The sequence below is a fragment of the Macrosteles quadrilineatus genome, unplaced genomic scaffold (assembly GCF_028750875.1).
Source record: "Macrosteles quadrilineatus isolate MER2022 unplaced genomic scaffold, UCM_ALF_1.0 Scaffold_8__2_contigs__length_117827958, whole genome shotgun sequence".
NCBI classification, from domain to species: Eukaryota; Metazoa; Arthropoda; class Insecta; order Hemiptera; family Cicadellidae; genus Macrosteles; species Macrosteles quadrilineatus.
Genome location: NW_026542601.1, coordinates 21,575,625 through 21,591,694, shown reverse-complemented (window position 1 = coordinate 21,591,694; position 16,070 = coordinate 21,575,625). Strand labels below are relative to the sequence as shown.

Genomic DNA, 16,070 nt, shown 5'->3' with positions numbered 1-16,070 from the left:
TTCCATTAATACAAGTGTTTGTAAATTTTATATTTCCACCGAGTATTCGTTTCCTATTTTTAAATAAAATACAAAAATCTGAAAATTAACTAAGACCAATCAATGTATGCTATTTCTCATCTATTCTCCATTTTATATTACCAATTTCATTTCATGTTAGAATAGCCAAAGCATTATACAAATATGTGTATAAACGATAATGAAAAAAAAAAAACACAAACTAATAATATACACAATTATGTCGTTTTGCAAGTTCATGTTTACCTGCGGGAACCAAAAAAGCTCGGTGTGATCGTCGCAATGTTTTGATTTTTAATGCCACATTCACATCAGAGGTGTAAATGTTACATTGAAGGGTAACAGTACGATTTTTGTTAAGGTGAGAAAAATGGAGTGGAATTTTCGAACGCTGAAGAACTGGATTTGGCGTGGCATTGGCGCTGAACCCGACCCTGAAGAGGGTAAATACCTTTCTGCGAAACGTTCTATTATCAATCCGCTGTCAGCTGTTATCAGTAATAATACTCCACCAGCACAGTTGATACTTGGAAAACACAATACATATTTATTAGTCAAGTTGAAAAAAGTAAAACTCTTAATGAAAACAATCTGGAGTATTATTTACATTGTTTCAATTGTATGTCTTATCGATTTTATCGTCTTGAAAATGTTTACGAAATATGAAAGTTAACTATGAAAAGAGTCAGTAAACGTTGTTTAAATTGGTGATAAGTGTTATTGAAAAGATTGTAAGTAAACCATTTCCTATGTATGTAGATTAGGAATATTGATGCTAGAAGTTTTTTGAAAACGTTTTATCTACCAATTCAGCTAACTGGAACACAGCCTATTGCTTCAAAATAGATATATATAGTTCAACATAACAAAACATGAAATGACAATAAGCCAGTTTAATATTACTAAGTACATAAACTCATTGGCTAAATATTTTTATAATGCCATTATTTCGAACATTATAGCTCTGAAGCTATCCAAACATACAGTTTACATTCATTTTATATGTGCACATTGAAGTATAAATGTATTCAGTACAAATATACAATCCATATTCAATGGAGCGTCTAAGAACACAAATGAACATTTCAAAGTCCTAGTAGACAAGTTCTTCAGATGCAAATAAACTTTAACTGGAATATCTACGCGTATATCTTTATGAAATGTTTATGCTTCGTGTAGATTTCGATATGTAAAACACAGATAAGACATTACAATTGAAACATAAACGTTGGATATCCGCTTTGCTGATGTTATCCTCGTTGTTTCAGTATGTTGCATGTCTCGGATTATATTGATTGTTAGTAGCCTGAGGTCATCTCCACTCGACTGTTTGTTCTGCATCTTCCGTTCGCATGCCTCTTTATTTCTACATTCCAATCTTGACATTTCATCTCAGATATTTTCCTTCTGCTTTTTGTTTTCACTATATTCACAATTCATACTTTCACTATTTTAAGCCAGGTAAGAAAATCGGTTACATGTTAGATTGTGTGTTTTGTAAACTTTACTTTCATAGATATAACTGCTTCAAAAATGTTAAAAATTAAGATTTTTTTTTGTTTGAGTAAAACTAAAAATATAAAAAAATAATAAATAAAACGAAACTAAATGTATCAAACAATCATTGAGGTAATTTTTTTTATTGATAGTAATCTGTAATTATAAAGCGACTTGAAGCACTGTCTCTAGCTAGACAATAAAAACACTTGATTTTCAATTCTTACTACCATTTCCCACTGACGAACTTGTTAATAAGTATTAAACCAGTAAGATATATGATTTTGATTAGTGTAATAGATATGAAAAAAATGGAATTTAAATATACAACTAATGATTACATTAAAGTAAATAGAAATGTTGAGCTTTAGTTATGTAAAATAATAACAAATGAATCGTAGCATTAAAAATGATAATTGGTAACTGTAGGCTGTGCAAAATATTGTGTACAGGAGTGATGAATAAAATAAATCATTCAGACACAATTATATTATCATTATCGTTATCATTATGAGATGCACCATTTAGGTGCGTATTTTAACCCAGTAAAAAGTCATCCCAGTATAAATGATACATTAAATATTGAAACATGAAGGGATTGAAGTGAGTCTGAATGAAACAGTATTAACGCGAAAACTCATTTTATATCTGTCAATATCACGAACAATATCTAAAAGAATAATTATTTTCTGTGAGTAAATCCTGTCAGACCTTTTAGAATACTTTATAGTCCGGTGTGTGTAAACATTTTAAGATAAATTAATTTAAATAAATACTTTTAGGCCCGGTTTCCCCAACTCATTTAAACTTAGTTTTAAGTTAAACGGCGATTTAAACTTAGTTTAACTTTGATTTGTGTTTCCCCAAATTTAAACTAGGTATTAATCTAAGTTCAAACTAAACCACCTCTCGACTTGGTTTAACTACCGGGGATAAAATAAACTGAGTTCAAATTAGTAAATTACAACAGTAACATAACCTCAAATCAAAACAAAAAGTAGGTGTTAAAACAATAATAATTGAAGCAACTACAAATTCATTTGGACGAAAATAGGCTTGGTTTAGGGCTAGCTTATAAGTTAAGTTTTATTTATAATTTATTGTTTTTATTGAGTTCTTTTTTTTGTACATTTGATTTTATTTCAAGTTAGGCTACTGTTAAATGCAGTATTTGACCCTTAACTGAAACGGAAGAGTTTAATAGACATTTTCGAAGATGAAGATTATGACTCTTTAGTACCTAGAACAAGAGGGCCTACTAAAATAAGGGACAGAATTGGCCATTTCAATAAATGGAATGAATCTGAATTTGACAACAACTTATAATAACTTGATTTGATAACATAACCTTAAACAGTGATGCTATTCCGTGTGCTATTCTAGCTGCATTCGCACTTTGCTGTTCTGAGTTGTAGCGCAGCGTTGTGGTGGTCGTAGGAAACACTAGCCCAAAGCCCACCGAAGATTCCTTACAAATACACATTCAGGATTGCCAACCGCTCGAATTGCCGTTTATCTTAAACGAAGGCAGTAAAATGTTGGAGAAACCGAACACACAGTTTAAACGGAGTTCAAAAATAAACTAGTTTATTATAAACGTAGTTTACACCATTTTGGGGAAACCGGGCCTTAAAAAAAAATTTCCCTAACCAGACAACTTAATAATAATCTCATCGTTACATAACTACAACATAAAAGTCATAATACAGAGGATGTGTGTAAGTTAAATCTTTAATAGTTCGAATATTGTTTAGGAAAATATGTTACAATCTTATGTATTATGTTTGAGAAGGTCTTTTTACTTTTGATTGTACTTAAATCTAAAGTTTTAACATTTTACGATGTCAAGATGAAGTGAGGCAATTGATTGTAAAATAGATATATTGTAGTGTTCGGTCTCTTACAATAATTAGAAAAAACCCCAATTTGAATCCGAAAATAGAGTTTACTATCCCCAAACTATGATCGTAATTTCTAAATCACTTCTATCCTAGCATCACAGACAATATATAGAACACCCACATCAATTGTCTACTCTCAGCGCTAGCATTTAACAAAAACAAAACAGATTTTTAGGTTTAATGACAATTCCGGCTTTTTACATACAGTCCACAGTGCATAAACCCTTGGCATCCTGTAACATTAGTGGTTGAAGGGTCAACCACTAATAACAGTATCCCAAGGGTGGGATACTGTTATTTTATACTAAAACTTATTCAAAATGTTATTCCAATATCTACTAGTATCTATCCACAGAGCACTAAATAAGAATTTCTTATTTAGTGCTCTGTGTATCTATCTATCTTTAGAAAACATATAACATAACAATCTCAACGTTACAATACAACTACTTAGGTAACAGCATAGATTAAAGGAGTAGACTACTCTTTGGTACTAAATGTATACTCCTTTAATCTATGCTGTTACCTAAGTGGTAGTATTGCAAAGTTGTCAGTGCTACATTACGTGTTTTCTAAAGCTAGATACTAGTAGATATCGGAATAACCTTTTAAATAAGTCTTGGCATAAAACCTACCTTTATAATTCTTCCATTCAGGCAATTTACACACTCTAATTGATATGAAAACTAGTTAAAAATAATTAAAGTAATGTACATAAACGGGTAAACTTGATGTTATGGGGAGGATAAAGATCATAATATGGCTATACTGCAGAAATTAAAAAAAACATAGATAAATTTCTTGAGATTTATTAGTTTAAATTAATTAAATCAAGCTACTAAAAAGCATTTAACTGAACCGACCTCATCGTACTTTACATAAACGGTTTCTTTGAATTTGTGAAATGTAGGTAGTTAAGGTAAAAAAAGTTTCCTAATAACATGTTGTCATCTCAAAGATGGGGATAAAGTTAATCCGTCGGAAAACATCGTTTACTGGACAAATCTTTAGATCTTGGACAGCTTTGCCTTGAGAAAACTTCCGTCGCTTGATGCAGTAAAACGGTTCGTGGTGTTTATGTTGTCACGCGAACAGAAGGTGGGCTATTGGCAAAAATGAGTTTTGCCATGAAAGCGCAGCACGCCACTTGGTTCTTACAGGTGAAACTACAAAATGTTGTCTTGTGTTCTAAGACGACAATGTGTGTATAAATTGTCGAATAACATTGGTATCGGAAACATTGTAAACTGTGAATTGTAGAATTCTACTATTGTTGATCCTTAGTAGGTCAAAATATGTATGCGAAATCTTAGCTTCTTGGAAAACAAAAATCTACCTTGGTAGTATGTATAATTGTTGGACGAGCGTAATTCGTAAATGATATTTTACTTCATTTATTGTTTATTTTGTTGTTTAGTTTTGCAAATAACAAGTTCAGGCTCATGTACATTATTTTTGTTTGTTTGATTCTATCACAACGCAAAACAATGGAACCTAGATACTATATATTTACTACGTACCTAAATCCGTGTCGTTGCAAACAAATATTTTGTGCTGTTGCATTTGGTTGATCTTGTCTTAGATTCTAAATAAATCGGGCAAAACACTCTAGGGTCGTCTCAAGCGTGCCTGTTTTTTTATAGTAACATGTTTGTGAAATTTCCTCTCAGACCAGGACCACACCATCGTCATGAGCCAGCTGTCCATACAGTCCTAGAGTGTTCTAGTTATAGAAGTGTGTATACATTTGTACAATTTATGGACTTTTTTGTTTCAGAAATCGACCCAAACGACCCGGAGGCCCAGAAAGCTGCGGTTAAGATACAAGCGGTGTTTAGAGGACACAAGACGAGAAAAGAGATGAAGACAGACCAGGACGACACAGAAGTGCAAGACTTTGAAGCAGAATTCCGTCCGGACGATAAAGGTTGGTACAACGACGTTAAAAGGAATCATTTGCTGAAATTCCCCAATATTAATAGATTTCACTACTTATCAAAAATAAATATCAACTCAAAATAGATTGCCAAGAACAAATTCTTTCGGTAGGTACAACTTCTTGGCAACTTTGCCAACAAAACGTTTACTCAATATCATTTGCTGGTTCATCATGGGTTGATCTGTGACATACAAAAACAGTTTTCGGATTATTTCTATTTCAATCATTGCGAAAAAGGTTTTTAAAAAGGAAGAACCTTCAAAAGAATGTTTTTATTCCAATAATTATACGAATAAAATGCCATTAAATTCAGTAATATTCATTCTATAGTCACCAATGTTGGTAATTAACACTGGGTTCATGGCTCTACGGAAAATAAATGAGCTTAAAAATCATCTAGTTAACAACCCCTCAACACTCCCCTCCCTCAACCAACCCTCAAACTTGTTTGTTATTAACCCTCAAACTAATAAACATTATGATAGTTTATACACAAAAGGATTTCCCTAAATAAAATTACGGGATATCTAATATTGATGACACAGAAGATTTTATCTTTCCACGGTAGTAAAGTTGAAACGTTGCAGAACATTCTAATAATGATAAAACAACGATGGAATTGGCCAAATGGATGTTACGACTCATTTACTAGGTTTACCTCCGAAGCTTATCAAGCATATTAGCTTTTCTGTTCATAAAGTTCAATCTCATTATGTTGTAATATAAGCCGTAAGGATTTCTGACTTTTAAGAATATACTGATTTTAAAATAGCCTTTATCTTAGTATTAAACATCGAAGCACACACAATACAATGCCTAATTAGTTGGCTAATTGTCTACAGGTGTGGGCAAACATCATTAGTGAACAACAATATTATGACCGGTGTTAAGTCACAGTATTAAATAATTATATAGCTTTAATGGTAACACGTATTGCTAACTTATTACTTGGATGCTCTAATGTGTTTAAAAGTTCAACAAATCACACACACACACACACACACAAAGCAAATCAGGAGGTACAGTGGAGGTTTTGTACTTAATATGATAAAAAACATTCACAATCATTTTAGTGGAAACAAAAAGCAACCTTATGAAAAGTGAATCAATATCTTTTAAACGTTTACTGTCTTGTAAAACCTAAACGAATGTTACAAAAGAAAACTTAAACATTTAACAAAGTTTTCATCATTTTTACTCAAAAACATCAAATGCTTAGTTTAGTTAGCTTCAAGTGCTAATAAGATGGTTCAAATTCTACTAATTTTCCTGGTTTTTTTTTGTAAAGATTCATTCTAAACATATTACAACATATATATGTCGGAAAAGATTGTCTGGAATTTTTCCTAAATTATAATGGTCTGTGGAACACGAGTATCAGAACATGTATTGATATATTGATAATGGAAGGGAGGACGGGTTCCCAATGGTCAACGGGTTACCTCAAAGGCCCCTCTGCCATCATTCTCCCCCACAACCACAGCATTATGTGCTGCCCTACACACATGACTCTATAATCCTTGTATGGCTTAATACATTGATACCCAACGTGCCTAACAGTCTAAAATTGTGTGAAAGAGAGATCACTTCTAACTATATTATCCTCTCTCACAACTGCATCAGTATTGTGTTGTGGCCTACTTAGTACACTCGTGTCTAAATTATCGTTGTTAAAGATATTGAGTATAACTTAATTTACTCATACTTTTACTATCACATTCCCTTCAACCCTACAATGTTCAAAAGGAATATACTTCTGTCACCCTCCTTTACAATCATATTAGTATGTGTCAGCCTCTACACATGTATCTATAATCTTTGGGGTAGCACACATATGCCCTCTTTATCACCCTTCCTAACAAATTCAAACTGCGTTTCTATATAAATCTCCTCCAGATCCAGCACATTATGTGTTACCCAACCAACACGTCTCGTCTCTTTCATTAATAACTATTAATACTACTTACTTGGTACTACTACTTGGTACTACTTACTTTGTTACTTGGTTACTGGGTTACTTTAGTACTACTTACTTTGGGGGAGCGAGCTGGTCTAGTGGTTATAGCGCGGGACTCCGTTTCCTGGGGTCCCGAAGTTCAAACCCCGCCAAATCACCAATGGATTTTATCGAAGTGATATTGCTGTAACCCCTAGGTCTAGCCTGAAGTAATGTGAAAAACAATTCCGGGCTCGTGCCTAGCGTCCTAGGACAAAAAAATTTATACTACTTAATTCATATATGTAGCAATCCCTTTATCCTCCCCAATCGCCTACAAACCCAAACTGTGTGAAAGCAATATACTTCTACCTTTTAGCACACTCCTTCAGAACATTAACATAACACGAGGACCTATGCAAATATCTGTATAGTCCATATAGCAGCAAATAATGGTGGTTCGCTCAAAGATCCCTCTACCCTATATCACCCAACAACACAACCACAATATCCATACTATACCAATGACTCTAATCCACGTCACAACCAGCGAGCACAGAATAAAAATAGAGAGGACATCCGTGCGCGGCGGTGAAGCCAAATTTTCCGCGGGTTTGACCGAATCCGGAGTGGGGGGAGCGATGAGTCACCCTAGTACCGAGCGTCTTGAGCGCTGTCACGAGGCTCCGCTAGACAACATTTAGTCGGTTGTTGACATTGCATTCAGCAGAGCTGTAGTGTTGTGATTATGCCTGAAACTTGTGTGGCCTATGGATGCAACAACAGAGGAAGGATTGAAGGTTTAACAGAATTTGAACAAAACCATCTGATCTTACTGCTGAAATCAATTTGCAGGAAGTATGTGAACATCAGACTTCATCATTACAGTAAAATATTCAATGATAAAGTTCATTCCTCCCGAGTCAGGCACCACCTAACCAAAGTTGTGACATTTCTAGGCCAATAAGGGTAGAATTGTAAAACCACCGACATATTGAGATATGAACTTATAATATTGAACTATATTTACTTGTGAAATACAAGCTTAGAACTAAAACCTGTTTATTTCTCCACACAATAAATCATCTACAATCATTACCTGAAGAGAAAAAGTGCCAGTAAGTACAAAAATATTTATGTAGGTTAATTAGATAAGTGTTTCATTACTCGATTCTTAGGGCAGCAGTGAGTGACGAGACACGGTCGCAGTGACAGCGTGCAGTGCCCGAGTCGCGCCGCCGCGCGCCGTAGGACGGATTTTACTGCCTCTTCAACCTAATTTATTTCCTTTACCAGCCATCACAGAATTGTCAGAAAAATATATGTTAAGGTTCAACTAATGCTCTCAAACTTTGCCGCAGACGAAACTTTCCTGACCAAAAAATAAAAAACTTCCTCGATTACTAATAATTTCATGTTTTCACAAAAGAATTAATAATTTCTTTCAGTTTTATCAATTAATAAAAACAAAATAGGATATATATAATATTTTAAAGCTTACTAACATTGAGCAGTACTAATAAATTTTCCCTATTCCAAGTTTGGTAATTTTAGGACTACTGTAAGTGCGTCTAATCATCGAGTATCATAAAAAGGGTTTTTGACGCTGTTTTACTCGGTCACGGCGAGTTGACCGAATCCGGAGCGGGGGAACTTGGCGTCACTGCCTATAATGTCATTTAGATACGCATGGCCCCTCTATTTTTATTCTGTGCTCGCTGGTCACAACCGATGATGGTGGCTTAACTCGTTGACGCCCGTTTACTTTATAACCCTATCCCACAACTGCAATATAATTTATTATTTAATCATTAAATATTTTTGATTAAGCTGTAAATGTAATTATCCAATCGTAAATGGCTCAATCCACAACTGCGAAAATATGTGCCACTTAATATGCAGCCTTCCATAACAGCCAAAGATGGCGGTGTGCCTTACAGGCCCTCAAGGCTCTTTCACCCCCCCCCCCTTCACTATATACCCCCCTCTCGTCAGCCGGAAAGCTTCATTACCGTAATGGTGCTGACCTTTGCAGCTTTAGTTCCACCAAGTGCCACATTTAGTCGCAAGTTCACCTTATCTAGTTTGACATTTTAAGGTTCAGGCAGTCCTGAGATCATGATGGTCCAAGTTGGTGGAGATCATTCAAATCAACCATTAGGCGAAAGGTGTAAAATATATAATTGTGTATCAGAATATTTACAATTCGGCCGGATCATTAGTTTTATAATACTACGAAACTGTTTCCTTGGTCATAAATTTTCAAAATAATTTCATTAAATTTTAATAATATATTCTATAAATTTCTGTCAAGTAATGTCTATTCTAATAGTCTCCCTCATGCATAAAACTCCTCGTGGCGTTTACAATTCCTAAATAATTATTATATCAAATACTCTCAACTATACAACAAAATTTCACATTTCTTAATTCAATATCGAAATACTGTCATCGGAATGTAAGAGCTGCCTGGTAAATCATGTATAAAGTCAAGCTTAAGCTTTTTCTTTTGCTTTAAGCTTCATGATAAAAGACATGTCGTTTGGACATGCAATGCCCTACTTAGGTATACATCATAAGCAATTTTGTTCTAAACGAAATCGCTACATTTGCTAGATTTGTTGGGCCATAGGTAATCATTGTGGCATCTCCAATTTGTCTGAATGATAACAAAATAAACTAGTCTAGTATAATTTAGTTTTTATCTTCTATTTCAACCTTAAAAAAATTAGGTAACAAAAACAATTATTATTTAAACCTAAAATGTAAGGGAAGGTGATTCAATCAAAAGACTTTTAATTCAGAACGAGTAAGTAACATGTATTTTGGTTGTAAAGAGATTGTTAATTATTACTGCGTAATTGACAGTAGACCTCTAATAAACAGAAAAGTATTGTTTCTATATTGTATTTCCAATCCTTAAAATCATAGGGGATTTTAAATTTACTTATAATTTCCCCTTCCCAAAATGATTGTCACGTGTATATCTTTTACGTACAAAATAATTTTATGGTGTACTATAATACATAATTTTATGTAATCGGTGATAAGATGATTTGTACTACAGATCCGTTTCCCACCAGTTCTGAGGTAGTGATCATTGTACGGATTTACATTTACACTACTGATTTACCATTTTCTCTGATTTTTGCCATTATCTCTCAATATTAAAACCAAATTATCACCACCATCCTATTATGTATTGGTTGTTGCTCACCCAGTTGTTTTGTCATTGTTACTCATAGCCAGGAAAAAAAGCAAAACACACTTTTGCACCGAAAATGTATAGTATTTAAATAATAGTTTAAAATCAGCAGTTCCACATATTTCTAAAAACATAACTTTTCAAAGACATCCAATGTCAGTCCAATATTGTATTGGAATATGTATTCATGAGCCATGTCTTGAAAGACTTCAGTTTCAGGTACCTTGAAAACGGCTAGGTTATTGAAAATAATGAAATATTTATAAGAAAAAATCTCCCGGAACGTTCATATAATAATCATGTAAAGAATTACATTTTACAAACGCATATTGCATACTTGAAGTACCTAATTGACCCATAAAATATTAAATAAATGTTCATAGCATTTGTACGGTAAGAAAAACAATTATTTTAAGTTTAACTCCGTATATTCCGTATATTTTTTTATAAGTAATCTTTAACTTTATTTTCTTTATGATAAAACTAGATATTTTCTTAAGTTATTCTGAACGTTGCATGTGGGATCGCTTTACGAGCGTTTGCGGCAAGGAGATTATGTAGCTCTTACAGTCACCGCACCCGCATGATAAACAGATCTGCATATACAACGGTGTTTACTTTCTACGGAAATGTAGTATTAGGTTTTAATGACTAATGGCATGATATTACCTTAAAATTTTTTTTTCTCTTAGTACCTGAATTATGTAAGCAACTATAATACGTGTAGTTAGGTCCATGTAGATAACTCACTATAGTATAACTTAGTTTTTAAGGTTGTATAAATAACTTTATAATACTGTAAAGAAGTTTTCGTTAATTATAAAAACTCAACATTTACACACAAAGATATTACTATAAACCTTTTTATATTAAATTATTTCTTTAATATATTTTCCGTCGAATTTTGTTTGTGTAGTTTGGTTATATTTACGTGTATTAATCCGTGAACTTCTTAAAGTATGGATTATTCTGTATTATATTAATTTCTATTTCATTTACCTTTGTAAAGTGAGACCAGATACATAGGTATACAGTAGTATAAGACTACTTATAATTCCACTACTTGCCATCAACTTTGTGATGCTTGAATCCACCATAATCGGTTGTTGAGGAAACAAAAATAATGAACAGAAAAAACAACACTCTCAGAGATTCTTTCCAATTCAAATACTTTCCAAATTAATTAAAAGAAGGAAAAAAAATCTTTACACTGATATTCAATACTCAAAACCAAGTGAGCCGTATGCAAACCAGGGAACTACAATCTTTGTAATTTTTAGGTAACATTTTGAATATTTGTATGGTTATTTTTACACAACGCAATGCACTATTGAATTGTTTTTGTTTAAACGGCCGTGTACATTAAGCTGTAGTTAATATCATCATTCACTTATAAAATTTCCTTGCCGACTTCGATGTTACATTTAAATTTACTGTTGTTTTACGAAACTTTTGTTTTCAGAATTATGTCACGCTGCGACGAAGATTCAAGCATCCTTTCGTGGACACAAAGTGAGAAAACAGGCAGAAGAGACGGACAAGCTGACCAAAGAAATGGAGAAGGCTAAGGTACGAAACTAATATTTTATTATAAGGTTTGTCATAACTATGGGGATTTTAGATCTCATGCGGATACGGCAAAAATCTAAAAAAAATGCCCATACCTTGTTGAAGATTCAGAAAAGGCCTAATGGAAAAACGAATCACAACAGAAACCAACCTAAGTTGTTTAATTTTATTGTTCTGTAAATAATAATCAATTTACAATTTGACTGGTTAGAATGTTTTTGAGTGTTTTCGAATATTCTAATACACTGTAAATATCGATAGATAATCTTACTAAATCTGAGGTGTATTTAGAGCCAAGTATGAGCAAGTTTAGTATAATTTTTCATTTCTGTTTTAGCCTTTACTGACAAAAATTAAACCCATTTGTTTGCCATTTTCATTAATTCAAAACACAGTAGTTAGACAGTTCGGTCTAGTTTCAGCATAACCAAACAGTTTGGCTTACAATCATCTACACAGTCATTTACTATTATTATAGTAAATTTATAATCAAGTATAAAAATTAACCGTTCAGATAAAAATGTGGCTACTTAAAATACTTAGTTTTTGAACAAACACAACTATTTGGTAATATCTTATAGAAAATCTATTTACTGTAACAATGTTATATAAAGTATAAATACACAAAGTATCCATCTTCATTGTATGTCTGGACTCAAACTCCGCCGGGTTAGCGTCGTCTGTTTTCTTAACTGATCAGTTACCATAAATGTCTCGTATTCGTGTTTGTGTCGTGTTTAAATGTTTACTTATTATTTTCGTGTAAATTATACGACGCTCTTCGTATGAAGAAATAATACTGTCCTTGTGCAGCCTGATGATGGTGTCACACAACCTAAACTAGTTGTGCTAACAACAAAATTGGATTGCTTAATAGCATGTATTTAAGCCTTTTCTAACAAAGTGTTCATTATACTGCCACTTGAAAACTGTTGTTTTTAGATGGAAGAAGAGGAAATTCAGAACATCGACCTGACAGATCCTGAACTGAACAAGGCTGCCACTAAGATACAAGCTTCGTTCCGGGGCCACAAAGTGCGTAAGGAGGAAGGTGATGGTGAGGCTAGCGGAGAGGCCAAGTCGCAGTGAATTCGAGGCCATATTGGCCTGTCATGTCTTTCGGCCTCTGGCCTCGCTCTATCAGAGCTACGCTCCTGTCGCCCTAGCCTCTTCCGTTCACACAGGAGCTTCTATGGTTTAGCGATTTACATTTTTTATAAACCGTAGTTTACGCCGGTTTTGTATCAAGGTATTTTAGCCTGGGTGGCTACTGAAACCGTGGTGAAATTTGCCAATTCGGTTTGAACCGTTGTTACTGAATTAAACTGAGAACAATCGAATTTGTTGTTGTTGACATTTGGAAACTATATCGTATCTTGACATAAAGTAACATGTCGAGCCCCTACCACGTTAGTAACGTACACGCTTTTATAATTTGCTAGTTAACCGGGTAGCTTGCGATGTTTGTTTTGTAAATAGCTTTAGTGAAAATGCTGCTCGTAGCTTATCGAATTTGTTGAGCATTTTGTAATAGTTGACGGTTATGCTTTCTATCATCTGTTCTATCTAAAGTTCCTTAACCGATGTTAGTATTGTTCATATTGTTCACAAAAAATATTTATTAAGGTTTGTATTGAAAGACATGTCATAACTATTATATAGAAGGATAATTATTTATATTTTGAATTGGCGCATTTTGTATAAAGTAGTCGCTTGGTTTCTCCAACACATCTTGAATTAACAGTTGAGTTGATATAGTTATATTACCTAATTACTATTTTGGCCTGTTGGGTAGACTATTTCTAAAATCATTTCACACGTTCATGTCATTTTATATTGTTGTCTCAACGAGACTCTAGTAAGGCTAAATATCTTAAACAGGTATTGTAGTTAAACTATAGATGATTGCTCATAAATTAAGCTGAAACACGTGTAGTGTTAAACCTATTGTACCTCGAAATTTGCCTTCGAATCTATTATCTTATAATCCTCGATAAAATATTTAAGAAATTCATCTCTATAATAGTTTACTCATACAACTACGTAATATAAGACTTCGTGTTTGTTATAAATATCTTTTTATTTTGTTTCTAGAAAACTAAATCCAATCCTTCTAGTTGATAACTATATAAAATTATTTTGTGATTTTGACGATTATTTGTATAAATTGTTAGAAAGTTTTGGTACAATTTGATCCCCATAACTATAATCTGCATAACTTATTTCTAGTCGTTGTTTAAAAGGGGGAATAACAATGAAATTAGTGTTCAAGTTAAACGTCTTTAATAATAAGTTAGTATTTGCTTGGTAAATAAATATTACAAACGATACTTTGACATGACAAAAAATTAAATTCTTTTGAGTGTTGGAAATATCGTTCGAGATTGATTTTATTAAGAAACATATCTACATTGTGCATGAAAGAGAACAAAAATATCTCTTTTTTTGTTACTTTCGGAAGTATTTAATAACATATTTGTAATGTTGAAAATGTTGCAATATTCAAAAGTAAAGAACAATTTGTACAGATTTTTGTTCATCTACAGAGTAATGAAAATTTTGCATTTTTAACATAAAAATATTTGAAAACAATTATAATGTTAGATTATTGTAAGCAATATGACAGTCAATTATGTAGTGTGATGCTGATTGAAAAGATACTTAAAGGCTATGAATCAATCGTCAAATGTTTAAATTTATTGGTACACAGAAATGACAAAACTGATGTATTTTTCAATAATGAATAATAAAACGGGTTTAAAGGGGACAGTGCATGAAATCAGGATTTATTTTAGTACTAAATTATTGATCCTTACACTAATATATAAGTGTTTATCCAATCGTATTATTAGTAAAACTCTAAAAAAAACTTGTATATACGCACAATAATTATTTTCAACCGTTACTAAATTCATTCATTTACTACTAATGTAAAAACGTAGTCAGTTTTCTGACAAAACATTTAAAATGATTAAATATTGCTTTGTTTTTTTGGCCATTTCTACTTGTCAGCATCTAATTTATCTATGGGAGATTAAAACAGATGAAATATGTTAATAGTCTATTTAATTCTACCGATTTCTTGAAAAAAAAAAATTATTGACATATTTTTTATTTCCAATGTGGTTATTTGTAATAATTAGTACCAAAATCATAAAAATAATATTACTACTCTCGTTTGCAATGATAACACTGTACTAAACAGTCTATCTTTAGACATTTGATTTGAATTTAAGAATTATTTAAAGTACCGCTAATAACCTTCAACTAAGTATTATACATATATGTAAAGGCATACCATCTACTAGTTTATTTTAATTTAACTTGATACAATATTGTTTGTGACAAAAATCTTCTAAACATCTTATTTCCTTTGTCGGTTGTAAGATAGACATTGATTACAGCATAGTAAAGAGTTACTTATGTCGTAACATAATTATGTCATAGTAAAATGTACGTTTACTTTGAAACACAAGTTATGAAGTTGTAAAAACTTAGTATTCTCTAAGGTTACGTACAATCATAGTCTATAGAATCCGGTTGGGTATATTTTATACTTGCTCTGAGCTTGTGTTTGTTGGCGACTGGAGCTTGCCATTGATATTTAGCATTTAACGCATTTCTTCTGATAAAACTGTTACTACGGCTCACAAGGTGTTTCAGGTGGAAAATGTAAAGGAATAATCTTATCACTATAACTAAAATTATATAGTTTCTGTATCAAAGTTATTATAAGTTATTGTTAAATAAAGATCTTGTTCTATTTACTAGTGTTGTATATTTGTTATGAATCCTTAAACACACATGCATAATATGTTATTCAGCTAAACACAATAGAAAGGATGCATTAAATGGTTAAAAAAAATAACAAAATTGATTTCCAAAGTCATGCGTGTGAAAACACTTTTTAAAACCAAACATTTTATGAAACTTTTTTATTAGGGACTAATGAACAAGTAAACGTCATAACTTATCGAATAGGAATTTGCAAATATATTGTTTTTT

The 16,070-nt window shown here is 32.5% G+C and overlaps 1 protein-coding gene across 1 annotated transcript in view; it reads left to right on the top strand.

Annotated features, from left to right (window-relative positions):
• The window catches only part of LOC128999691 (neuromodulin-like), a 33,042-nt gene extending 17,210 nt beyond the window's left edge, over nucleotides 1-15,832 (top strand). The window contains exons 2-5 of the mRNA XM_054426318.1: nucleotides 380-461; nucleotides 5,194-5,343; nucleotides 11,959-12,065; nucleotides 13,008-15,832. Coding sequence (XP_054282293.1) covers nucleotides 389-461; nucleotides 5,194-5,343; nucleotides 11,959-12,065; nucleotides 13,008-13,154 — 477 coding nt within the window. The 5' untranslated portion in view covers nucleotides 380-388 and the 3' untranslated portion in view covers nucleotides 13,155-15,832. The remainder of the gene's footprint in view (nucleotides 1-379; nucleotides 462-5,193; nucleotides 5,344-11,958; nucleotides 12,066-13,007) is intronic.
• The last annotated feature ends 238 nt before the right edge of the window (nucleotides 15,833-16,070 follow it).